The 27,213-nt window shown below is 48.4% G+C and overlaps 1 protein-coding gene across 1 annotated transcript in view; it reads right to left on the bottom strand.

The window, feature by feature from the left end:
* BCR (BCR activator of RhoGEF and GTPase) overlaps positions 1 to 27,213 on the bottom strand; it is a 99,521-nt gene that overhangs the window by 7,606 nt on the left and 64,702 nt on the right. Inside the window, exons 6-16 of the mRNA XM_082325046.1 lie at positions 25,706 to 25,766; positions 24,732 to 24,784; positions 24,244 to 24,384; positions 14,794 to 14,915; positions 13,403 to 13,571; positions 11,884 to 12,003; positions 10,865 to 10,940; positions 10,150 to 10,254; positions 9,259 to 9,333; positions 7,951 to 8,048; positions 7,138 to 7,269 (exon numbers count right to left, since the gene is read on the bottom strand). Coding sequence (XP_082181172.1) covers positions 7,138 to 7,269; positions 7,951 to 8,048; positions 9,259 to 9,333; positions 10,150 to 10,254; positions 10,865 to 10,940; positions 11,884 to 12,003; positions 13,403 to 13,571; positions 14,794 to 14,915; positions 24,244 to 24,384; positions 24,732 to 24,784; positions 25,706 to 25,766 — 1,152 coding nt within the window. The remainder of the gene's footprint in view (positions 1 to 7,137; positions 7,270 to 7,950; positions 8,049 to 9,258; positions 9,334 to 10,149; positions 10,255 to 10,864; positions 10,941 to 11,883; positions 12,004 to 13,402; positions 13,572 to 14,793; positions 14,916 to 24,243; positions 24,385 to 24,731; positions 24,785 to 25,705; positions 25,767 to 27,213) is intronic.

Below are 27,213 nucleotides of genomic sequence, written 5' to 3'. Positions count from 1 at the left end.
TCTGAAATAACTCTGATTTGAACTAGGGGAAACTGTCTCCCTCTGCAGTTTTCTAGAGACAAGCGAGGTTGGATGAGTGTGAAATTACTGCACTGAAATAAAAAGCCAGGTGGAGAGCTTCATAGCTCTTGGCTACGAAGCTAATAGCTTCCAAGAAGAAATATGTTCCACTGAATTCAGAAGACACGACGACCCTAACGGTGAGATCAATGAAGAGAAATACAAAGTGATCCATGCAGAGACAAGTTAACTTCAAACAAACCAAACCTCTGCCAGGACCTGACAGAGGAGAAATGGAGAAAATCGGCCCAGCAATCATAGAAAGTTGTCCTACTTCAACCTCTCTGTTCCTTCGCATTTCAACTTTACCACGGAGCCAGGAAGAAATCCTGGCCCTGCTATTCCAGGAATTCACTAAGCAGAAACAAGTTCTGACGCAAAGCCCTGATCTCCCGTTTTCAGCTTTGCTTGATCTCTTTGCGAGGACAGTTGCGAGGCTGGGGAGCGGCTGACTCAAGTACTCCAACATCACCCAGCAATTCCAGTGCTGCCTGGGAGAGGCCAAACACATCGCAACGGCTGAAGAGCGGCACTCAGCCCAAGCGAGACTGGCAAAAGAGAGAAAAGACCCGTCTGCACGGGGACTTCTATCGGCAATCAGAACCAGCCAAGGCAAGCAGGCCTCCGTGCCTCCTGAGACGGCCTTGTAACACTTGGCTCTTGAGGACAGAGATGCAGTAAGACCAGGAGGAGGCAGCTGCACTGGACTCTGAGTTCACTGTTGTCAGCAAACAAGGCGATGCTCAGTAGCCAGAGCTATTTCTGCAGCACAGCTCCTCCCTCTCGCACAACCCCATGCAAAAGCAGAGTTCTCTGACACAGGTAAATGCTGAAACAACGGCAGCTGCAGTATAATCCGGGAGATCTCAGATGCAATCATGCTCACACTCTCTTTCAAACCATTAACAAACTAGCCCAATGCTGCTGACAGCTACAGAGACAAGTCCCCCCACACCCTTCCCCACTCCCCAAAAAAGACAACCAGCAGAGGGAAAAGTTTCTCCCTGCTGGCTCCCACTGCAGAGACCCCGAGAAGCAAGAGACAAGCAAGTCGGGCCAACCTTCTCTCTGCGCACTTTGTTACGGACGTGAGCCCACAGCGGGATGCTGCCAGCACACACGTGCTTTCCCGTCGAACCGGACCGGTTCCTGTAGGTGCAGCTCTGGCAGAAATTCCTGAAGACTCCTTGTAAGGAATAGTCAGTAACCAGTAGCTCCCACATTTTGGGGCTGCACAACGGTCCAGGAGGCCAATGGGCAGCAGTGCTTAGCTTCGGTGCTTCAGCAAACCCAAATAACAGCCTGCCTGCCAAGCGGGTTTGCTTATAACTCTGGCGGAACAGATCCACCCCCGCCTGTGGGGCTGGCCAAGGTCCCTACAACTTAGCCAGAACTGCTCTTCCCTGAATTTCCGTGCTGGAAGTTTGGTTTCTTTCAACGACTGCATTCTTTCCCAGAATCAAGAGGAAACCATTTCTGAAGTGTCTGGTTTCCTATGAAAAGCAACCATGCTCAGTATTCCTGAAAGCTTGCTCTCCAGCTGCCTAAATAGTCATCTCGTTAAGCTGCCAAACGGCCCTGCCGATAGACACAGGCACAGCCGACCCTCCAGCCTGGAAGCAGTTTTCCATATGCTTTTAGAATGGAGTCACTGAGAGGGTATTATTTATAGGAGAGAGAGACTGCTTAAGAGTGAAGGGGAAAGAGGGTTTTGAATATTTGCCAAAAAAGTTAAAGTTAGAGTCCAGCAGGGTCCAGTTACAGTTTATTTAAGCTAACAGGTATTACCGGTTATGTCTCAGTGATGACCAGGGAACTCCTACCACTGTAGGAAATGAAAGCAAGTAAACAGCCGTTAAAAAGTACGAGCCAAACGAAGTCCTACTCTGTCTCAAGAGTGAATATCACAGGGCTGCAAAGGACTAGCAAAAGCAGTGTGCTGGAGCTGAGAGCTCACAGAGACCCTTCCTTGCTGGGTAACTGCTGGAGCTGAGCAAGGACAGCGGGCGTACCTGCTGCCACCCCTTGCTCCCTGATCTCCGAACTCCCGCCGGGCTGGCCGGACCCCGCGCGCCCCGCTGCTGGAGGACAGCGTGTATGGAACGGAGACAGCTAGGGAGAACAAGCACCAGGGAGTGGGTCTGGCGGACCCGAGCCAACCCTGCCTAACTCACTGGCAGTAACAGCAGCAATTAAAAAAAAAAAATCCCCCCCAAGGTGCTTTTTAAATAACAAAGCAAAATGATGGAAGCTAATAAAAGAGCAAAGCTTGAATAAGCTCTCAGCAACACTGAGTGAGACAGGAAGATCAGGTCTAACAGTCCGATAAAGTCACAGTAGGAAACAGCAGAGTCACCGGGGAGCCAAGAACGTCATTTAGACTTTGAGCGAGCTTTCAGTCCTGGACCCTACAGGTGACCCACCGCCTTGTAAGGCCAGCAAGAGCAGCACAGGGCAAGGGCAGCTGGAGCAGGCAGGTTGCAGAGTGGGCTGAACACAGAGGTAGCGAGCGTGATGGTCCAGCACCGAGAGGGCCTGGGACAAATGGGGTCATGCTGTCTTCTGGCCCGATTTGGAGACCAGTGACCTGGAAGAAGGAACACCGAGTAGAAGAATGCAATCTACAGACCGCGTGCCAAACGGAGGCTGCTCCGAGCGAGCAAGCACATAGCGCTCGCTCTGCCAGCTCAGGCAGGGGGAGGCACGGGCAAATGGCTCCCTCTGCATTAATTTGACAGCGAAATTTACTGCACCTCCAAACATTGCCTTCAAAGAGTTGCTTGGTTTGAATGACAAAAGGACTTGTCCCATCTCCACTGAAACTCTGAAAATTGTGTTGTTTCCATGACCTATACAAACAGGACAGACCTGCTAAAACCCTCAAAGACTGTGTCTCACGGGCTCGTTTGCACAGTCCCCACCAAAAGTGCATGCCACAAACAGACCAGTCTGTCTTTACTCCCCAGCACCTCCAGTCCCCTCGTGGCCCACTCTCTGGCATTTGCAGCGGCAAGCTACAGCCCCAAATTCACTAATGAATCAAGCAAATGTCTCTCTGTATCCTGCACAAAACACAACAGAACACAGCAGCTCAGCACCACAGGGATATCCGAGTGCACGTCTCTGGCCCTCGCAGCAGCGGAGCACTGAATTCAGACAGACGGACAGTGCACAGCAGTCAGCAGAGGCTGAGTGTGCACAACACAGAGCGGCGAGGACCTGGGAAAAAGGCGAACTGCGGATGCTGGTCAATAGTAAATGCAAGCCAGGCACTAAGAAGGGAGTCTGTGCTCTGCCCTAGGAAGCCACCACAGAGAGTTTGATGATTTTTTTTTTTTTCCCCAGAAAAGAAAACATACAGAAAGAGGAAAAAATGAACCATCATCAGTGGAAATGAAATGCCTGGGAGCAAGGACTGAGGCAACCTAAGGTTAGTGTGTTTTATGCTATTTGTTCACATTACTTCCTCCCTTTATTAAATCTCGCTGGCAACTTTACACTCCATCAATTTTTAATTGTAACTGATGTGACATACATGTTGTCAGAGTCTCACTGCTGCTGAAAACTCCCAGTCCAGCCATAACCCCATTCTTCTCAGAGCTCCCCACTGACGTGTTAATCTTTCCCACCATCACCCTTTAGACGTGACCCATTGCCTCCTTCATTTCCACCCTGTTTTCATTGCTGGGATACTGTTCTGCGTGAGCAAGCTGTTCAAACGAACTCGAGTGTGGAAAAGGTTTTCCGAGTCGACACGTGGGAGGTAAAGCATGTGACAATCTGTTTTACATGGAAAACAACCTCGATGCCTGAAATAGCCATGTGCACTGCTATGAGACATCCCAGATAATTAAGCAGATAAGAGTGATTGTTTTGCATGGCAACAGAGGAACGGTGGTGTGCTGCTACCACAGAAAGACTGATATATGGTCATATCCTCTCTGATTTTCCAGCACTGCTGCGAGGGAGAAGGAAATGGTTTGCCTGAGCTGATCATGCAGGAAAAAAAAAATAGCAAAGGAAACCACATTTCTAGGAGGCACCAAGTGGAGGAGACGGATCGCAGGATGAAGTACCACTTTACTCCTGCAGTCTGTTCCCAAGGCAGACACCAGTTTTGCTGACATACGTGCCCACTAAGATGCAGAGTCTTAGGACCAAAGAAAAAGGCTGCTATGCTCAAAACATGGGGACGTGCCTGCCATGTGAAGTGCAAAATTCAAAGAGCAAAAAGACCAGCGTCCCAAGTGCTGAAGATGGATTGCAAGGTAACAGTAAGAAAGGAGGAAAGAAAAAAAAAAAAAAGATTTCAAAATGACAAAATGAGAGGAGATGATGCTTACAGCTGAACTAAGCCTGGTGTTTCCTCCTCTAAGATGATGACCATTTCTTCCTCCCCCAAGCCCCCAGTAATTTCAGTTTCGCAGTGTACCCAGGAACGGCACCGTCTCCCTGTATTTCTCATGCCCGAGATGTAACAGAAGCCCCCAGCCACGCGTCCTGACTAGTTAAACACTGCACATCCAGCGCTGCCACTCCCAGGTCTGATGAGGACTTCACTTCTACGTTTACAGAAGGTTCTCCCATATTAAAACCTCACAGTTTTATTTTTCAGGGATAAAACTTGCAGGTTGGCAAGCAATAAAGCTCTTCCATGTGGCTATAAAAACAGGTAAATAAAATATTCCATAGAAAAAGAAGATATGAGCTTTGGGAGCTATTAAAATTGCTGCCCATTCCTGGAAGCTTCTGACCACACGGACCCATTTCCAGTCTTCCTTCCTCCAGTGCCATTAGGTAACGGAGAGATTTAATAAATATTTCCCAGCCAAAACAGTCCTCGTCTCCTTGATGCATTGTCTTCATCACTGCAGCTCGGATAATTTGGTGAGTCAGAAATGCCAGGAGTGGGAAGTTGCAGATTTACAATAATACATGGCTTAACAATACATTGCGATTCAGCCAACACAGAAGTTTCCCTGTTTTTATAAGCAGGAGGATGCAGACACGACTCTTGGTGTTCCCAGTGTTTTTAACTAAAGGGAATTCAGGAAAAAAAACCTCATCCAACTTCAGAGGCCTTGCCTCTACACATGACAGACTTTGGCTGAGTAATGACAACGCACCACCACCACAGAAAGCCCTAGATACACTAGCAGCTCTACAGTAAACAAAACAATGTAAAAGCACCTGGGAAAATCGTGAAAAATTACAATAAAACCAGTGACTGGAAGAAGATGCTGCCAGCATTAATACAGCTAACCTTCAGCCACAGCTTGTAATTTGATTTTGTTGTTGCATTATTATGATTTCTTAATAGAGAAATGGTGTTTGCTTTAAAAATGAAACAAAATAAAACCCTTTAATAATTCTTATCAACCCAAAATCTTACCAGACTCTCTTATTATAAATTGTAAGCAAGAGAACTTTTGCATTTGCCATTTATGATACAACACAATGCAACTTTTGCATATTAATAAAAAAAATTTTTTTTTTTTTTTTTTTTACATTCCGCTGTTTGGGTTTCTCTAAAAGAATCAAGAAGCAATTAATATTCAAGTGTCACCAAAGAATATTGTCACTTATTAAGTATAAAATGTTTTAACAGAATGTACAAGTGCTGTGCATAAAAATGGCCACACTTGTGAAAAAAAAAAAAATTGTTGAAAATGTAAAAGATTTGACTCATTTTTTTATCATTCTATGTAAAATATTTAAAGAATTTAGAAGGTCAGTGATTTCAGGGTTCTCCAATATAAGCACACAAATCTTCAGGGCATTTCAGGGCTGAAAACTTGCTCTTTTGTAGTTGCTCAGCTCCATGGAAAAGCAGCTTTTTGTTAGCAGAAGGGACATAGGGGTTTCTGGTTAGCCTGAGGACACACCTAGGCTAACCCGGTACTAGCACTGATTGATTTGTACACAGGTTTTCCTGCAAACACCCACTACGCATCTGGTGACAAAAGCTTTCCCTGAAAATGGCGGGGCAGCCTCAGGGCTGCGCGGAGGCAGGGAAAGGAACAGGCCCAATCAAACTCATTCAGATAACGAGCCCTCCTGGAGGAAAGGCGAGAGAGAGACGGTCCTGCGGGCCGCCCTCCATCGGGGCTGCTTCTGAAATCCCACAAATAGCCTTGGCCTGCGTGACCCTCACTCAAGTGCTGGAGAAAGCTGTCATCCGTGGAGTGACGAAGGGTCAAACGTAAACGGAGGTGCTATTTTTCAGCATGCCAGAAAGGAAAAGGTTATCTGGGCAGGGTTTCTGCTCTATGCAACAGCCAGTCCAACACAAAGAACGCGTCCTCAGAGCAAGCATTTAAACGCCCTCCTAAAGCTGTGGACGGGCAGTGCAACAAACTGGAAGAAGAGGGGGAACACATGTTCTCCATGTCATCCTCCACTGAGCGGCCTGATTTCTCCTGCGAGGAGCTTTAGCGCTTTATCACACAGCAGCTCCCCGTTTGCAATCATCTCATCACCTCCCCTATTGTATCACGAATTTGCCACGTGGACAAAGCGTCCCATGCTGATTCTCAGCAGTGGAAATCTCTCAGATGCAGCCTGTTGTCATGGACACTAACCTCTGGACGTGGCAGTTATCAGGACAATAAGCCTGTCCTCCAAGGCCTTGCTATCACATCCATCAACTTCCAGCACGTACAGAAGGCAGCATTTCTTCCACATGATTTACAGAGGGGATAGCATATTCATTGCTTCCCCTTTTGTCACAAATGGAGCATCCTCAACAGTGCCCAGGGCTCAGTGACAATGCAGCTCCTATATATTGTGCTGGAAGTTTTGAAGTTAACAGGCAAATCAGAGATCAAAATGTAAATTTTCATGAAAAAGCATCTATTCCATAAGGGTACTGAAGCAGGCATAGGGGACAAGGCAAAAGGGAAAAAGCTCCTGACTTCCCGCCTGTGAATCACACTGTATACCTCACTATCTGCAGAAAAAGCTCCAATGCTGAGAATCAGAGGGCAGAAAAACACCTCCTTGGTGCACTCCGGGATTCAAAAGTCCTGTTACGTTTTGCAGTAAGGGTAAGCAGGGATGAATTAAGCACAGTCTTACCTGGATCTGTCCTTTCCCCATGATGCGATCTGTGCTCTCGCCGTCCTCTTTGGTGAGCTTGGTTTTGTTGTAGCACTTTTCATAGCAGAGAATCCGCAGAGTTTGCGAGCCTTCCAGCTCAATCTCAAACTCCTGCAGGGCACCAGGAAAGGAGAGAGCAATGAATACATCACAGCAGGACACTAGTCTCTAATAATCAATACAGTCTCCTTGAAACTCATCAGGAGGGAGCACTTAAGGACGGACCAAAACCTCCTCCCTTATGGAGCTGGTCTGGAAATAAACTGAAATTGTGTTTTGTGTACATAAGGTGGTCAAATCAGAGACTGAGATGGCTGACTCCTTAGTCAGGTTTCACTGAGTTTCAGCAAAACATCATTCAAAGAAACAAACTCGCCCACCTTCCTTGTATTTAATTTTGCTCCCCAGCAGGCCTGAGTTGGCTGTAAACAGGCAAAATGTCTATAGCTAATTCTTCCCCCTCACAACAAATAAACAATAACACCTCCTTCTTCAACATATTTTCACTTGTGTCTTTAAAAAAATAATCAAACATGCATGTGTTTAAATGATGAAATGCTGGACAAGACTCATTTGTACTCAGATGTTTGTTTAACTACAGCTAACCCAAGAGAAAATCTTCTGCAGGTCCTGACAGCCAAACGAACCTGGCATAGAAGTGTTTTCCGAGAGGCAGTACACGCAGCACAAGTGCTGAGCATGCAGCAAGTTCTTCCACTAGCGGGTCTTCTGCCCATCGCGTGTTGATGTTTGGCACATGGAACAAGTCACATAAAGAAAAATCCAACCTACCTCATTCCAGTTGGGCTCCGTGGTGTCTCTGTAAACTCTAGTTTTAGCCTTGTTCACGAAATACCCAAAAGAATCCACCTCTAATGTGCAGTACAAATCTGAGGAGAGGAGACAGGAACAGAAGCATTTTAAAAATTTCTAGAATCTCCTAACTTGCATGGATCACTTTCAGGGTGCGTCTTCATTTACACCTTCTCAGTACCAGTACCGCTATCTAGCACAGATCTCATCACCTGGACCAGCAGAGTTGCCTTTATGAAGCTGAAGTACCAGCACAGCTGTATAAACGGCCTCAGCACAGACAAGCCCTTCACCTCTAACAGGAGTCAGGTGCATGCTATTATCCAGTATTTCCCCCATCAACCCACAATGAGCAGAAGGTGTACACCAATGAGAAATGAAACTTCCCCAGGTAGACATTGGACCTCATCAACACATCAGGACCGACTTCACGGAGAACAGCATCAGTGTAACATCCCTCAGAGAGCAGGTTAGAGGCCAGCCATCAAAAACTCATTATCTTCGCAAAGTGGTTAATTATGTGGTATCTGGTGTTTTTGAAGAGCTAGTAATGAGCTGCAGACATTGCCCCTATTTGTAAGTTATGTTGTAAGTGATGTTAGCCAGCATCTGGGAAGTCAGTGGGTCAGCGGGAGGAAGGCTGACAGCAAGCCTGTACACCCAGTCCACTCCTCTCCTCCCGAGACTGCAGGCGCAGCTTGGATCCTGAGAACAGGATCCCCAGGCACATGGCTAGGCAAGCTTCCCAGCTTCTCCTAGATCATCCTCATCAATGGCTGAGAAGCATCTTTATTTCTACAGGTGGCCTCTTCACTCTGTTTTTTCACCTTTTTTGATCCTTCTGTCAAATCACTCCCCTGAATTTTAACACCTCTTTCTTCATGCTAAGAATTCTGGATGTCAGAGAATGCTTCCCATTCTTTCATTGCAAAACAAAATACAGTGGAAAGAATTCAGGAGAAGGGCTGACTTGTATCTAAAACTGTTGGGTAACTAGCAAACACTGCTTAAAAAAAAATACCAACACACTAGGCCTAAAAAATAATGCTGCATGCTTGATCCATCCTTGATCCTGATCTTCCTGAGAGTTAACAGTAGCATTAAAAAATTGCATTCCCCTAAATTTACACCAATGCCCCGATTTCACTTCCAGTTCCCCAAATCACCTCTCTTCCTCACCATCATCCCAGATGCTGCAATACTAAACCAGTCCATGCCCAGCTGTCCCAGCACCTGAATTATCTAACCCCTACCAACACCTCTGCGTATCAAAGAGCTGCAACTCACTTGAACTTTGCTTGAATCCTGTGGCAGAGTGGACAATGACATTCAGGAATCCATAGAGACCTGGGGATTCATCATCTGTACAAAAGACCCAAGGAATTTCGTTACGTTCACAGAGGAGCCAAGAGTGAAAGACAGCATGATGAGACTGGTATTACACAGGCTAAGGAGCAGAGGGTAAACGGTCCCAAAAAAGGATGGCAGGAGCCTGTCACCTAGCCATTTCAGCAAAAGAGGAGACTGCTCAGGTTCCGTGTCGGCTTCACCTGTCATACCTTCCGGCAATGCATGCCTTTTACAACGACATTTCTAGGGTCAGCAAGACAGCACGGAAGAAATTCAAAGGAAAAAAACTAAAATATAGAGCTAAGTCTATACTAGCAGATTAAATAGTAATTTAGGATGGTCTCTGAAACAATTTTGGCCAACTAGTGTTCTTCCAAAGGATTGCCAGGCATATTTCAAAGTTGTCCCAGGCTAGGCCTCCAACAGGCACTCCAATCCCTGGCACGATGGCTGCATGTAAAGACCATTCAATAGTCAATGAATATATTTTGGAGAATGGCCAAGAATATTTTACTAATTTAGATGTAGCCATATAATTTGGAGCTTGTATTTTTATTGTTGCAGCAAGTAACACTGGGATGACAGATTGTTCTTGTTCATGCTGCTCTCTTTTTGTACACTGTCATCTACTTCAACTAAACTACACACGTTGGGTACACATGGTCTCAGCTTTCGTTTTACGGGAACTCTGTTTGTAACTCATCACCAGGTTGAAGCCTGTAGCAAAAAGAAACAGTAAGAGCAGGTCTACGGGAAACGCACATAGGCCGACAGAGGTAGGTTTTCACTGCAGCTGTACCACGTGAAAGCATAAAACGAAGGTCTCACCTTCCTTGTTGATAGTGAGGGGAATGTTGTGGACTGTCTGAAGCTTCACACAGGAGTTTGTCAGCATCTGGAGCTCCACCGATGTGAGTGAGAAGCTTTTAAAGCCTGCCCAGGAGATTCAAAGAGGGAAAAATTAAAATTCAGAGCAGAGGCTGAATGCATGCTCCCTCATTCTGGGCGGACACAGGATAGCTGCTCCCTGGCAGTGCTCAGCATCAGTACCGTGGTGCTCAGGCCTGTACTGCCGCTGCAGCCCAGCCCTACTGAGGGCATATGTAATCCCTCTGTGGAGTAAAAAGTCTCAGGATGGTTCACAGGAAACAAGGGGGGCTCTTATTTTCTTGCAAAGCTAAAAAACACCCATGCCAAAAAGTAAATCAGTTTCTTTGGACTGGAGCCAGGTAAGAGGGTGCAGCTGTTCCCTCTGCCTGGAACTGTACAGAGCGCTGATCTCTAGGGCAAATGGGAGAATCTCTCCACATGCTTACTAAGTGCCCTCCCTACACATTCCCTACACGTTGCTGCAAGCAAACCCCCCCCAGACAGGCTCAGATGTGCAGAGACAGAAGACATCCATGTTGTGCTGTGGTTTTCAATGCACATCTCTCTTTTTGCAGGGAACCCTGCCCCACGCCTCGTTCTCTGGACTCCTGTGCTCTAATAAGATCACAGTATTTGTGCTTTGGGCACCAATGCCCAGCTGGGGGACACTCACATTTCTTCTGCTGCTCCCGGATGTTCTCCCTCCACTCCGCCCTTTCATAGTCCGATGAAATCAGGAATGTGTAACTCTACCCAGGAAAACAGAAGAAAATGGGGTACGCATTAGTCTGACCGACCACGAGAGCAGACCCGCCTGCCTCCCACCCTCCTCCCGTGGAAATTGTTGGCTATACTGTCCTTCTAGTACTCCTGCCAGTTGCCCTACATCACAGCTTTGTCAGTGACAGGCAGGACTCTGGCAATGTGCCTTCTCAGCAACGTGCCAGCGGTACCAACACAGACTCCTTCAGTCAGAGCTTTCAGAGCTCCATCCTGCAAACAGCAGCTGCATCCCTGGCAGCACGAGGTCCCATGGCAGCTCTGTGCTATTCTTCACAACAGTTGCACCGGGAAACCCAGAAGCCTCTACCACAGGCCCAGACACTGATGCAAGCTGAGGAAGCAGTGACCAGATTGTGAATTTTCACTGAGTAGCAACAGGATCTTGTGAGGATCCTTTGCCACGTGCATGGAAAGGCCACAGTGACAAGTTACAGCGCTGCCGGAGCAGGGGATACCTCTGGCACGCTGAGTATCTTGCAGTGCCACAGGAGATTGCTCACAGCCATTCAGCATCCCTGGTGCCATGTGCAGCACACAGTCCTGAGGAGACAGCCCTGAGCGTGCTAAGCCTTGCACTCAAAGGGAGTCTAGAAGGCAGCTGCTGCAGAGCTTTATCTTAGGCGAAGAGAGCCGTGCCTATTGCTCTGCCAGGGCACACGCTAAGGGAGGGGATTAATTTCTAACGCTATTTTTTAAATGTTGCATACAAATTAGTCATAGCCTTACAAGATGTCATCATAACCTTTGGTGTAGCAAGGGTTAGGTGTCTGCTGCTCGGAAAGTGCATTCAGGCCAGACGGCAGAGGGCACGAAGACCTCCTTGTACAACAGTGTATAACACACACACACACACATATCCCCCCTTGACCTCCGTCTTGTACACCGAGGGAGGCCAGAAGAGCCACTCACCTTGCCATTGCGATTGTGCACCCGGAAGGCCATGTTGGGAGACATCAGCAGTAGGAGGGATTCCTGCTCCGAGAGCTTCTTTTTCAACCTCTCAATGACCTTGCTGCCTTTATTGGCCCTCTGAAGGGTGGGGGAGAGAGGGAGACAGAGGACACATGTCATTCTCCAACATCTGCCCCCATTTACACTGACAAACGTTTTAAGATCTGCAGCCCCTTCCCTCTGTGAGTAGCCAAATGGCCCCAGGTGGGGGAAATGCTGCCAACAGGAGCCACAGGGCTCCCGGCTGCTCAGGAAGGTGTTACCTGCAGTATCTCTACACTCAGACTTGGCTCCGTTCCCCAATTCCAGCTGCCCCAGACAAAGGTGCAGAGGTGCATGGCCGCTGTCCCAGCTATACCCTCTACTTTCTGTTCCAGAGGCTGCAGCAGCATCATGTCACTGGGCAGCCACAGCACTGCCAGGTCCTCCACAAGCATCCTTAACTAAGGAGACTGCAAGGAACTTCTCTAGAAGCTGCCCAGAACTCTATTGCCAAAATTCTCTCCCACCTACCAATCCATTTTCAGCAGAGGTCAGCTAAAAACGAGGTTTTTCTTGGATGAAACCCAGTCCCAAACCCAGCCATGTATATCGTTTGGCACTGATGCACCAAAGCACGTATCTTAGACACCTGCACCTTGTGAGTAAGAGGCTTCTGCATGGTGTTTCTCCCAATATCTTCCTTTTTCCAGGAAGCCCTCTCTGAAAGCCAGCCAGGGCAGAGAGGCAGAAACATGTTCTTTGGAAGTGCGGGGGATGGTCTTCTAACGGTACAAGCAATTTAACTCATATCCTGTTCTACACACCAGCAGGCTTTCAGTTTCCAAACTCTTATTTCTCTTTCGGATTCCAGGAAGGTTTGGAGTCTAACACCTCTGAGAAAAAACATGTCTTGCAAGCAAAGAGAAGTCCGGGCCAGAGACACCATATCTGTGTCAGACTGTCCAGTCAGCATAATTGGTGTTCTCTCTATATTTACTGGCACTTTGACACTGGTGAAGTCAGAAAAAGCTTCAAAAGCATAACTGAGCCTGCAAAAATTCGGAAGTGCATGGCTTCTGACCAAAATCGCTTGCAGAATCATACTTTTAACAGCCAGAAACTGGCATGCCACACTCCCAGCCCTTCTCTTGTCCAGAGCAGAAGAGCCCTGACCTTCACATGGATGCTCGGGGATAGCAGTCACAGGAGGTCCCATGCAAGTAGAGGAGCTACTGGGTACAACTACAGGGTCTTTTTTGTTTCTGCCTCCTCACAGGACACCATCATTCAGGCCATGCACCAGGATGAGCAACGATGGGCTGCCGAGCATCCGGATATCACTGATAACAGAGCGGCACCACAGGCCTCTGCTGAACAGTCTGTTTTAGCCTGACTCCCCACGCTGTGCAGCTCTGGGAATGCTGCTTCTATCAGCACCTCATCTCAGCGCAGACAATGAGTCTGTACTTGGCATGGAGTGCTCAACCCCTTTTACCTTTTCACGCTGGATGTCATTCTTGATCTGGGATATCTTGATCTTCATGGCATCCAGTTCCTCATCAGGTACCAATGGGATATTGGGCACTGCCTCAGACTCATCCACCATTTGGAAACTAAGGTCAGTGAGCGGGATGTACCATTTGCAGTCATATTGCTGGCTTTTTCTGAAAGACAGAAGGTCCAAACCTTTCACTATTACCAGCGTTTGGCAACACTCACTCCCCTTTCCCACAAGTCCTTCCCCACTATAGTGCATAAGATACAGAAATGGGCACAACTTGACTGTGACTCCCATGTGGAAGAAGTCTGGTAAAGGGCTGCTTTCCAGCAAGAAAGCCTAGAAGAGCCCATAGACAGCACAGCACACAACAAGGCAACTTGTTTTGTTATCTAGTTCTTTTCATCCTAAGAAACTACAGCGATCTTTTGCAAACCCTTTCAGTCCTGCGTGCTCTCCCTCGGAAGCCTCTGTAGAGGCAAAGTTCAAAAGCCATGCCATGCCTCTGACCTGGCCGCTACCTATGATCTAAACCCAGGCCTCTCCTGCCTGAGCTAGGAGGGCCAAGTGAGCCAATATGTATAAACCTCTGTGTAATCCAACCAGAAGAGAGAACCTACAGCTCGTAACTGCCATTCCCCAGTGATTTCACCAGGATAACCAGTTCACTTTTTTAATGTTTCACGTGATTTATTCCCTCTCCACCTCTACAGTCGGGAACTTCCACTCTTGGGAATGTCCCACTCCTTTGAAGGTTGGTTCCTCGCAAGCATGTGCTTCAAAAGGGGCAGGGACGACTTTTTGCTTGAGGAGGGCAAGAAGATGAGAGGGGTCTCCCCGAGAAGAACAGTTACCAAATGAAGAGAAGGCCTGTTTGAGGCAGGTATATTGGTAAAGGTTCCTCCCCCCTCATTTGTGAAAAATGTTAACACAACTGTTTGTATGGCTGCACTCTGGGGTTGACACATAGTCTGTTTATTGTACCTTTTCCATTTTTCTGCAAAACTGTTAACTGGCTGTAGCTGCAAGGCCAAAACTAATAACCTTAGTAACAAAAGAAAGTGAAAAATATCACCTATTAAAAGAAAGGGGAAGTAGAAAAATGAATGACATTTGCCCAGAATACCAGCAGCTACAGCACATCCTATTCTCCGAGGAATGCTTGGGGCAGGGGTGGGAGGAATTAACCTTTCCTGAGGGATCAGGACTTGGCCAAGGTCTCATATAATAGACAGTACTACCTTGCTGATCATTCCTTGTCTAACTACATCTTGTGGATTATGGTTACCCAGGTCTGGGGTATGCATATTCAACTACAGTTGCTGGCTAAACCCAGGATTCTGCTGAAGCTGAGGTGCAAAGCACGCAGTCCAGAAGGAAAACCTCACCCTCCAATCTGCTTCTTGAGCTTGGCGCACAGGAACAGATCAGTAAAAAGAAAGACATGACGTAGCTTGCGAGCCCCCTCAACCAGCTCCACCATGAAACTGTCCTTCAGCAGCTGCCGGTGCTGGTGAAAAAACAGAAAAAATGTTTTAGTTAGTGCAACATGAGCCCCAGCTTTGGCACTGGGGCAACACATTCCTTAGACATGACTCCTACCAGAGCCAGTTCAGTAAATTGGTCTAATTCAGAAAAAAGAAAAAAGGCTATTAAGTGTTCCTTGCTGTAAGCTCTGGTCCCTGCTGCTGCTCCCTCTCCCAGGGGCAGAAACGGCCATGCACCTCCTTCATTATCTGGTGCTGGGTCAGACTTCAGGCTTCTCTCCATCACCTGTTCCCAAGCCCAAACGTAATTTATTGTGAGTCACTGCCCAGCTTCCCCGTACCCGAGGGCCGGAATCACTGACAGCACATCACCCCCTCACAAACCAGCAGAGAGCAGCAAACACCACCTTTCTCAGGAGTCATTTCCCCAGCCACTGCATTCAGCCGAAGCAACCCCACCAGGGAGAAAGCGGAGCCAACACCTCCCCGAACACCTCCACCCCCATTCGCACCAGCAGTTTGTCAACACTAACAGCTGAATGCCATTGCTGCTGCTTTATTACAAGTGCTGTTAAGGGAGAATTCCTGAACGAAATGTGTACCTAGCAAACTTCTCAGTAGTCCCTCATCAGCCTGCGTTTAAATAGGACCATCTGGATAAGCCCCCACCCCATGCCTATTTAAATGTCTTTTATATATCATACAAACATTCCCCAAACCTAGAAGATGCAAAGAAGCTGCACAACCCTGATGCCTTTATTCCTGTTTCTAGTTCCAGGGAGCTTTTAAATAAGAGGCACACGTTGGCAGGCAGAAGCATCGCTTTCCTAATTCCCTTATAGGGACTCCATAGTTGAAAGACAAAAAGGCTGGAGCACTGGCACCGAGACAGATGGCTGCGTGCTGTTACCAGTGACCACGCCAGGAGTTTCAAGCCCTGCTGTACACTCAGGCCTTCTGCTCTGATGTCAGGATCCATAGGACTTTGAGTGCACATCTAGAATAGGTATCTCCCGCTGATTTTCAAACAGAAGCCAGGGGTATTCCACTTTGGGCAAATTTTATTCCCACCAATATGTGTGACTGTCAGCTTTGCCTTGCTTCAGAGCCAGCGCAAGCAGGACCCATCAGCTTCTCCACACAGGTATGCTAAGGTACTTTTTCCGGACTTGTACTATTTCCTTGCTATTCCAGCTCAGAGGATGCTCCGCAGACGCCAGTGAGCGACACGGTACCACTTGTGCCTGGAGAGCACCGTGGCTGGGGACAGGAGATCTGCTAGCACTGTCCAGCGCTAACCAACGCCCCCCGCTGCTGCCTCACCATCAGCCTTCTCCAGGCCCATGCCTGGGACCCGTCAGGGCGACTCGGTCCCCACCTGCAGCATCTCTGCGATCCCCACGCTGGGAAACACGTCCGCAAAAACTGTCCGTTTCCAAGAGGCAGCTGTGCTCAGCTACGCAGCAGTATGCAACGGGAAAGCAGCTAACCCGAGCAAGGTCAGGACAGCCAAACCAGAACGCATGCCTCCATTTCTCAGGTTGTGCCCCATGGGTTTTGTTTGCTGCGTGACTTAACAAGCCCTGAACACGTTTACTGCAGAGGGTGTGGGAGTGCAAACCCCCACGCTGCCTCTCCTTCCGCCTACCGTTCTTCCCATCTTGGCTCTCCAAAATGAAAACAAACCACATCAGTCCTGCGCCCAGCAGGCAAGGAACGCAAGGCAGAGAAATGCCCGTGCAGACATAATTCGTGTTTCCACACTCTGTCCTACAGCACTCTGAAGTTCCTGACATGGACTGAGAGTCATGTGTCAGCATCCCATCTTGGTGCTGCCTTCCATTACACGAAGGTCCTGGAAATCTGTGAGCAGCAGCAAAAGCTGCACCTTTCCCACAGCGCCAGGAAGCAAGGCTGCTCCCTGGCAGGCTGCTGCACCATCTCTGGGCAGGAGTCTGCGGAGATCTGGTATCCAGCAGTGATTCAGGCTCAGAAAGGCTTGTACATATGTTAATGTTTATTTTTAGGTGGGCGTGATCCTCCTGGCTTCTCCTCAGTGGTTTTGGAGAGAGCACCTGCCTGCATTAATGTCTCTGCTGCTGATGCGCACTTGTGCATGCCTCCCTCTCCTGCCTGGCGAACAAACCCCAGGTAGGAAACTAGAAACACTGAGCTTTGAAAATAAAGAAATAAAAAGGAGGAGGTATGTTGTGAGCAGCAAAAACACTCTCCACAGCTGCAAAGAATTTCTTTTGGGAGCAATAATGAAGCAGGGAAAGATATTTTCTGAGCAAGCCAAAACCCTGATCTCAGGTTTCTAGATCTGATGCATATTAATTACACTGCAAATCAGCTCAGCTCCTCTGGGGTAATGAGAATAGCTGCTTGTTGCCAGCTCAACCTCTGCTCATTGTTCGTAGGTGTAGAGACGTTCTCACAGCTCGCTCATCTCTGCTACCCAGCAGGACGTGGCACCGTCCCTTCCCTACCTGGCAGGACATGGCACGGTCCTGACCTGGCCCCCTCCGCCAGACACTGGCAGCGTGCGAGATCGGCCAAGACCCCAGGCCAGCACCCTGCCGGGAGCTCCTAGCTGAAAAATACCCCAGGCTAGTCCAGCGCACAGACTCGGCACCTCGTCAGGGGAAGATGTCTCTGGTGGCAGAGACAGGCCAACAACATGGCCAGCAATGTGTTCCTTCACAGGCCCATGAGAGCTGTTGGAGGACAGTGACTGCTGAGCCCTAGATCAGCCCCCCTGGTTTTGGCAGTATTCCAGTACCATCATCTAGACCAGACCGTTTTGAAGCCAAGCGTGTCCTCAGGTGGAGGGGAAGCCCATACAGAGGCACCAGTGACTGGAAACCTTTGCGTCAGGCCTCCACAAAATAAGAAAAGAAGAGCCCATCAGTATTCCCCACAGCAAGGCCAGACCTCCCCTCCCCTGGTCCAACCAGGCCACCCCTTCTCCTGCCTTCTGAGGCTGCACCTAACCTGCCGCTGCATGGTCCTTGGCTGTCGCCGTCCAAGCAGCCTTCCTCCAAGCAGCCGTGCTCCCTGCCCCACATCTCCCCAAAACCCAAGCAGAAAGCTCAGCCGTACGACACCAAAACAGGGGTGTGATTCAACAGCCTTCGCACTTCCCATCTGGGACTGAGGTACCACTCATTTGCGCTGAGTTTATTTTGGCTAGCGCTGCTGGGTACAAAATACCCTGACCTGACATGAGGCACAGTGCTACTATGAGGCAGCAAAAAGTCTTTGGCAGTGTGATCTCCCAGAAAGAGAGCTGGGTGGGAAGGAGAAAAGATTGTATTTCCTAAGCGTGACTGGAACAGGAGTAAAGAGGTGAAGGGGATGTATTCCAGTCAGCCACTCGGAGGAAAACACTCAGCTTCCCAGACCTTTCATTCTTCGTATCTTCTCACGCGTGAGCTAGCTGGGAAGGTCTCCCTTCAGCAAGCAGCAGGGGTAAACTGCCACAAAAGCAACCAAGTATCTGGGGAGGACAGGACAGGAGAAAACATTTGTGGATCGAGTCAGGAAATCTCTCCTCACAGGGGTGTGGAGCTTGATATTAGATCTAACTACCAGCTTCTCTCGGAAAACAGGACTTTCGTTAGGGCTGGGCACAACAGGCATGCCCCAGGCTGCTCAGCACCAGTGGAGCAGCGGAGAAGCGCTTCCAGCAAAGGGTCACATCCTTTGTCGCAAATGATTCATCTTGCTGGGAGGGTTCAGCAGGTCAGAGGGAAACAATAAAAGGATTTCCCAACTGGCTTACCAGATCCTTGCCAAACCCCACAGTGAGGGAGCGCAGGGCACCTTCCCAGACCTCCCGACATGAGTCAGCCCATCCTACCCCACCCCGGGGGAGCCGGCCACCCCCTCAGACGGGACTGGTGCCAGTCAAATGCCCGTGCCACCTCAGCTCCACAGGCCTTCTCTAGCCGTTTGGGAACCAAAGCCCACTTTGGTCAACTCCTCCCACCCGGGGCCAGCAGCAGCTGCTCCTTTGGTGGCCTCCTGTTAAACAGGGTCTCCTGGAGCATGAGGTCTTCCAGCGGGGTGATCCTGCTGTACGTGACATACAACAGCCTATGCGTGGGAAACCATCTCTCCACCTTGTTTCCAAAGTTACTCTGTTTGCTAAGGTTACCAAAGGTGCTAAAGGTTTCCTAAAACACACTGAAATGACATATAGACTACAGAAACATCAAATAAACATCCAAGAAAACATAAGCTTAGGATCAGAGTGGTAGCACAGTGGCAGAGGGACCCCCTCTCTTCCACAGACAGCCCCAAGACTGTCAGGTGTCCAGCGCAGGAGCTCAGCTCAGCTATAGAAAGATGTTCCGGGAGGCCTAGGGGAAAACTTCTTATTTTTTATCATAATGGAGTGAATTAGGATCCTCTTTAATCTCTCAAACGGGGCCTGGGCTGACTGTTACCTTCAGTGGCTCTTGCAAAGCTCCCGTACTGGTGCAATATAAGTCTCCTTTCTGGGCCCTGCTTTCCTTTGCATGTTTATACCTGCTTCTTCTCCCACCCACCTCGGTGCTCCGGACAAAAGCGCTCTCCCTGTACATCTCTCAGTACTTGGATATCCTCTTCGGATTGCCTGTTGCTGTCCTCCTCCTCTTACCGCCGTCAGTGAGCATCTCCCCCTCCTCCGCTACCAACCTCACGACTACCTGTATGCTCATCTGTTCATCCTACAGTGTTTTTGTGCTGTTTGCATATGATAAAACCTGCTGCTGTCACGTACTGTTTAACTCCAGGAAGTGTGGCAGAAGACCAGCTTGTCTGAGACACATTACAAAAAGTGAAATTTAAAAATCTACTCATCCAGAACCACAGCTGTACAAAAGGCCGTCTCCTCACTTGTGTGCCGAGGAAAGAGCTCATCCGATGTGGTGACAGCAGAGGCCCGCAGCGTGCGTGGGTGAGAGCCCCGGCAAGGACTGGAACATGTGTGATGCAGGAGGAGGAGGGTAAAAGCAGGAGATGGGTATTGGCATATGTCAGCGAGGAAGAGGTGGTTTGGCTTTCTGCAGAGCGTAGGAAGAAAATGATTCCTTGTGTGTGCGCGCGTGTGTTGCAAGACCAGCGTTGCAGAATAAAGGGATGCTCTGCCTAGGCAGCTAAACTGGCTGCTCTTTGAGCATTTTAATAGCCTTTCTTTTTTCTTTCCAAAGCTCCTGTCACCAGGAGCTCTCTGACTCCAGCTGTAAGACAGAGCGTGAAGCATCCAAGACCACTTTCGAGTGCTCTATTGCCAACATCTGCCCGAGGCCTCCAGAAGCAGTAGGCACCAGGCCTCAAGCTGTGCATGGCTGCCTGTGCCTAAGCATAGCTCCCAGCTCTTCAAAGGCTTTAGTCTGCACTTCTGCTCCCTTGCAAATGCCCTTTGTCCTTTCTCTTCTCTAGCACACTTGGTCTCTACCAAGTTAAACGGGAGCCTAAGGTAATGATACCCAGTCCCCTGACTGCAGTTTAAAACCACATTTAGCAATGCGGTAGAGCAGCTTGCCACACAGCCTCTTCTCTTCAGGGCAAGGGAAAAGGTGCACAGCAGCATAACGTGATCCAACACGATCCAACAGCGATCTAGTGGGCATGATCCCAGAAGGAAGCGCCTGTCAGCCCTCTTGTCTGTGGACTGGTGCTGAGGAGAGCAGACACTAAGCCACTCAGCCAGCGGAGTGACCCAAAACTCAAAAAGGCTTTGTTTTCAGGCAGCTCCATTCCTCCACGCCACTGTGGGATCACACAAATCCCAGCGTGAACACTTCAGAGAGGGTGGGACTGCACGGCCGGGCAGCCACCGCCACTCAGGTTGGTCTGAACCGCCCTGAAACAACATCCTGCAAAGAGCATTAGATGAGCAGCAGTCAGGAGAGGAACCGCCATCTCCCAAATGAACTCTGCAATTTTTTTGCAGTTTTGTTAATTCCTGCTTTACAAGAATGGGCTGAATTAGCTGGAAACACAAGCCTTTACTTCTGGCAGGGAAGGACGACACAAGTTCTACAGTCACTTGTATCCAGGCTTAGTTGTAAAAAGCCCCATGCAGTCCATACAGCTGCTGTGTTAATAAGACTAGAAAGGTTATTACTCCCTTCCTTCTGGCACATAATAGCGGCACATCCTTCACCTCAAAGCATTCATTTTCCTGCCTCCCCAAGAGCAACCCCCAGTATAACCTTAAATAGTTTCCCTGTTTAAGCCAAGAGGATAGTGGTGAAGAAGGATCCGCAGTGAGCAAATAAGATGCCTGCTCCATGGTCCTGAGGGGTGGAAGATTCTCCACCACGCACATTCCGAGTCAGAAGGTACACTGCTACTCAGACCCCCTTTCCCTCCATGCGTGCGTTTGGTTATTTAGAGGTTTGGGAAAGTGGATACCTGCAGATAATCCATCAAAAAAAAAAGTAAAAAAGTAAAACCGCAGAAGTAGAAAGATGGGAAGGAAAGGAGGGAGCAAGAGAATGCAGCAGATCAGGCTGAATGGAAACAAGCCCAGATAAGGCCTGCTGGCTCCCCTCTGCTGCCAGGCTGGGGCTGGCGCTCTCCCGGCTCCGCCGTACCGCAGCCCTCGGCAAACCACAAAGAGAAGACGAGCTACAGTCAGCCTGGCAGGCAGCAAGGACCGAACTACGTGTTCGTGGGCTTAACCCACCAATGCTGCCTTCCCTCTGTAGCCCTTTCTGTCCCTCTGGCGAATGGGTTTACTCCCTTTGTTCCCATCTCCTTGCGCTACCTGAAATACGCATTCAGGCCAGCAAATTAAACCAGGTCTGCGCATCACAGAAAACGTCCAGTTTATATGCGTAAGTCTACAATTAGACAAAAAGCCTACTGAGCCAAGCAGAATCAGGGGGCTGGCGTGCAGGAAGGACACCGGACATCGGGCAGGAGGACGGCAGGCAGGCCAGGCTGAGTCGGTGCTGCCGGAGCAGGGAATCACCTTTTGCAAAAGGGAGGAATACTGCGCTGACGAGTCTGTACTCTCTCCTGACCCGCACTCCTCTCCTTAGCAGCCTGTCACTAGGGAGATTAACACTGGCTGCTTTCCCCAGTTCAAAGCAATCCTGAAAAAAAGAGCTGGAGCAAGAGGCTGGCAAAGGAGATTTGACTCCTCCCCACGATGCACTCAAAGGGAAAAAATATTCCACATAAAAGGCAAGGACTGGGAAAAAAAGATAACCGAGATCAGCACCTAAGCAATACATGAGGGGAAAGGGCTGTTTTCCCTCCTTCCTTTCCACCAAGGAAATTTCAATGGGAGGAAGACAAATAATGAAAAAAGCCATCAAAGCAAGCTGGTGATTCATTAAAATAAAAAATGCATTATGCATCGAGAGCAGTCAATTAGGAGATGCAAACTGCACACTGTCCTGCCACCCTAGGGGAAGCACAAGCAAGGCGAGTGGGAGGAAAGGATAAGTAGAAAAGGAAAGATTTACAGGCATAAACAAACCCCAGCTATGACCCCAAGCTGAGCAGCTCGTAGGAAGGAGCAGCCATCACTAACCCACACGGAGTAGCTGGGAGCAGACTTGTGTCTCCGGATTACTATGCAGAGAGTGAACATACCTACTCTCTAGAGCGGTGTCAACTGGAGCATTAGCGCTTTGAAAAAAGTGGGATATTGGTGCCAAATTACTAGAGAAAGTATCCACCATCAGATTCCCAGAGTGGAGGGCAAACTCTGGGAAGCATCGGAAGCACGTCCTTTTCTTCCCTGGGCTCAGTGCAAGCTGTGTGCTGCGAGGGAGAGCACAAAGGGTTCCCAGTCCCCTCCAGCACACCCACAGCCCTCCCCTTGGGTACGTCCCCTTCTTTCCCTCCCCACATCATACATGGAGTCACTGCAGGACCAGTCAGAGCACGAACAGGCCTGCTGAGCCCAATCCTGACAAGCCTCCTCTTCCTGCTTTCTAAGATCTGACAAATACACCACTCCAAAAAGAGATCATCAGGATCATCCTCCCGAGCCTGTCCCTCTGCCTGGGCTCTGGCACCTTATTAGGATTCTGCACGGCACTTTTCAAAGCCTCCATCCCTCATTGAGATGCTGACAGACAACCGGAGAACACAAAATGCTCCCTCCCCTGCGAGGGGGCATTCTAGCCTGCGATTTCTGCTACGACTCAATCAGCACCCGCTTTAATGAGGCCATCTACTATCGCTGAGGCCCTGGTGACTGATGTCTGAGCTTCTACCTCAGCCTCCGATTGCTCAGCCCCTCCTCTTCTTCTCTCAGCTGCAGACTTCCTCAGTTGACAAAATGAGACAATAACCAAGACTTGCAGGACAAAGTGCACCAAATTCCCAGTACTGCAGCTTCTAGCAAATCTTTGTCAGCTGAAAAGCAGTTTAACAGCTAAGAGCAAGCATGTTTAGCTGACAGGATTCGGGAATACATCGTGAAGGTTCATGGTATCTTAATGGTCTCCTGGGCTTTGTAAGAGATGTTTTTGTATAGGGTAATTTGGGTCACTTTTGATCAGCCAGTGTCGCTGTCATGCTGCCACAATTCCTCTTACACATAAACTATGTGAGCTGCACCTCTCTTTTGTCCAATCTCCTACATCCTTCTCTCTCTCAATACGTCTGTCAGGCCTGGCCTTTCCTCATCAGGAAGGACTGAATTGCTTTCTAATGAAATTACGAGGCAGATGAATCAAGCCCATTGCGGCACGCAGGACTTTACCACTGTGTAGCTCTATGCCCTCCTCGCACAACATTGCACGCAGGTAAAGGAACTGCACATCTTGGAACTTGCTGGGTGTAGCCCAGCTCCCAGCAGAGCTGAAAAGAGTTATATTACACCCTTAGGAGTCCATCACCTCCCTTAGCTTTCCCAGCCCATTCCATTAGTTTTGCTTCCTAGTCTCATTTACAACATCCTTCTTTAGAAATGAGGATGCAAAAAATGAGTTTTATGGCGAGAATAAAGATTCTGGAAAATAGCTTTTCCTAATCTTTTATGATTTCTGTTTCCCCACCTTTTTCTCCTCCCAGGTTTCCTGTTTGGTTCCAGTTTGCAGGTAAAATACAAATCCATTTAGTGCACAGCGATACGCATCATAGAAATTACGTATGACAAATGAATATAACAATGCAAAGACAAAACTCTAATCTTACTTTTCCTCTGGGTTTCCAAACTGTTTTCTGAACAGAAAACAGAGAGGAGCTGTATCACATCCTTTAGAGAACAAGGACACTGCATAAACTGTATCTTAGCAACAAACGAATTAATAGCGTAACTTCCTAGTCCGCTCTACAGAAAAGGCACAACCAGGATTTAGAAACTGAGAGAATAACGAAAGCAGGAAGACTCACCTCCCCCTTCTTTACAGTCATGGACTGCCGACGAGGAGTGATCTCTTCATTGATGCTGGAGAGGAAGTTCTGCGAGATCCGCAGAGCATCCTGCAGCAGCGGATGATCAGGGTGGCTCACTGGAGTGTGCTTGAGCAAATCCTGGCACCAAGAACACAAAGAACAGAACCATGAGCAGCACTGAAAAGCAGAAGGGTCTGAGGGCCTCTAACTGGAGCTGTAGGACAAGATACTCCAGCCTCTTCCTACAGATTAAAGTAAGGCTTTATCTCTAGAGGAAGAGGATAATACTCTGCACTTCTTGGTAACACCACTGAAGTAGCAGCAGGGTCCTACCTATGGACTCCCTCCCCTTTGTGTAAATGGAAGAGGCTCTTACGCAGCATGACAGGTTTATTTTTGCAGCCCTGCATCTCCAGGGAAAATTTGAAGGGCAAAGAAAATAGGAAAGGGGCCTAAAGTTTTAAAACTAGCCTTCAGATACTTACATGCAGGACAAGTGTGCTGCGAGTCACTCGATCCACTGGCTTGTATAATAGAGCTGTGAAAAAAAAGCAGCAGGAACATGAGGAAGAGGTACCTAAATACAGCCCCTACAGAGCAACTTGTCCAATGCAACTGAATGCAGAAGCACAGGTTTATTAACCGATGAGCTACCGGAAAATTCCCTTCTCTAAGGTTAACGTGCTGCACAGCCAATAAAACACACATGGACGCCCAGAGGAAATAACCATGCTCCACAGCAAACAGATGCCCACTTGCGAGCACGCCCGGCCAGGCAGCGGCTGAGGAGCGCACAAGGCAGTAGAGAACAACGGCACGCAGCGTGGCACGCTTCCGACAACTCCCTGGCAACCTGCCTGGTCCCACAGCTCAGGATCGGGCCTTGCACTCTTAAAGTTGCCAGGGAGGTCCCTGAAAGGTTGGCAGTGCATCCCTCCTCCTGGAGCTCAGCATGACACGTTGAGTGCTTCCAAATCCTGGCAACAGGCCAAAACAGGAAGGGGACTGGCTTTTCTGTTAGCGAGTATGGAAGCTTCTTATAACATGCGTTGTCTTCTACTCATGTGCATAGAGACAAGCACCATGGAACTTGATCTCAACCAGGCTCTCTAGATGCTACCATAGTGCAAAAACCGTCTAACAATAACTGCTAGGATTGAGTTTGTGCTATCACTGGGCAGCAGACGTTCTCTTAAAATCACAGCAGTCCTTTGGTTGGCCTGGTTTTGCCCAAAGGGACGGATGAGGTTTTAAGCTGGGCAGGGGCTTCCCCATGCATGCATGCAGCTTACTATGCACGAGCTCTGCTACTTAGCAAAAGGGAACTGATTTCCCAGGTAGAGCCAGCAGAGACTCCATAACCTTCCAGCATTTAAAAAGAAAAAGGGAGAGTGGAGGTTTGGCAACAGCCTCTACACAGTCCTGACAAACCACAGTCTCCTTTGCAAGGATCACTCACTTTCCAAGGAATTTTTCGTCGTCTGATCTTTAGACTCCTTTGTGCTTCTAGCCTTTAGGTTCTAAAAGAGAAAGAAAACCCACATAGCAGATGGTCAGTCACCTTGAAATATCACATGGGAATATAAGAGACTATCTGCTCCTCCAAGGGAGGGCCTACGTGCGAATGGAGGACGGCCCTATCACAGTTCAAGTCAGTGAAAGAAACATGGGCTTTCCTTCTTGGTGAATCCACCATTGCCATGTCACAGGCACCCACACATCTCAAATATAAAGCAATTTTCTTAGGAGTGCACGTCAATAGACATGCGGCAAAGCAGGGAACCGCCTACAGCGACAGGGATGGTGGAGTTTTTAAGTCACCTGCAGGAGAAAGACACGTCCATAAGGATGCAGCCATTGTCACAGCATGTGTACACCACCCATAAATAAAGTACGGGATCGGGATTCAGTACCCCCAGGTTATGCTTCCTTATACCTGTACTCAGAGCTGGGTGACCTTGGACAAGTCAGCTCTCCTCCATGGCAGAAAAGGAACAATGCCTGTGGCTCTTCTATTTGCACATGGACTGTGAAGCTACATGTGCTGAGCTCCGAAATCCTCACCAGGACACAAATGCAAAAGTATCATCACCATCGTTCCAAATACAGTGGATACTAGCATGATTTCAGAATTATCCTTCAGAAAACAGCAAAACCGAGGGATCACATTTGCACAGAGCCCAGGGGCCTTAATCTCTATTCTGCCTTCTAAGGACAACCATAATACTAACTAGAAATATTACTAGTAATAAATGGGAAAGTCCATGAAATGCATTTTAGTACTGAAAGAAAAGTAAGCACAGGGGAAGCTACTTTACTAATGAGCTGACACCACCAGAGCAGAGAAGTGGTCAGGCAAAGGACCAGAACCTGATGGAAATCCTCAGGAACGGAGAGAACAGAAGACATTTGCACTCTGATGAGTAGTACAGCAGGTCCCAAAAGGGAAGCCTCGCTTCCCTCATTTCACAGAGGGCACATGTTTTATTTTACCTCTTTATCATAAAAATCTAAAGGGACATGCAAGATTGAATGTACTCAGGAGTTCTTTCAGAGCAGTAAATGACCCCAGTATTATTCAGCTCTGATTATTTATCTGCTTGTTTTTAAGTGCACACATATGGAGTTCATGTTTTCTTGGCAACTGGGTTCTTCAAGATATAGTCCCCACAATACAAAGAGTCAAAGAGACCATGCACTGCAGGCAAAGCTGGTGGTCTGGGAAGCCTGAAGAAGAATTCAAAATGCTTTGACATAAGGTACTCCTCTTAAAGAGAGGAAATCAGAGCAGCCCAACGAATAATATTACAGATTACGGTTGACAGACTTGTCTTTTTAAACAGAGAGCTACCCTCTCCTCCTCTCCACGCCAGTGAAGGCTGCAATTCCACTGACAGCCATAATGCAAGCCATTAAGGATGGCTTTTTACACCACAGTCAGCATCATCATTAGCAAGAGAAATGTTT

The sequence above is a fragment of the Platalea leucorodia genome (genome assembly GCF_965183815.1).
Source record: "Platalea leucorodia genome assembly, chromosome: 12".
Taxonomy (NCBI): Eukaryota; Metazoa; Chordata; class Aves; order Pelecaniformes; family Threskiornithidae; genus Platalea; species Platalea leucorodia.
This window is presented reverse-complemented; position numbering and strand designations above follow the sequence as displayed.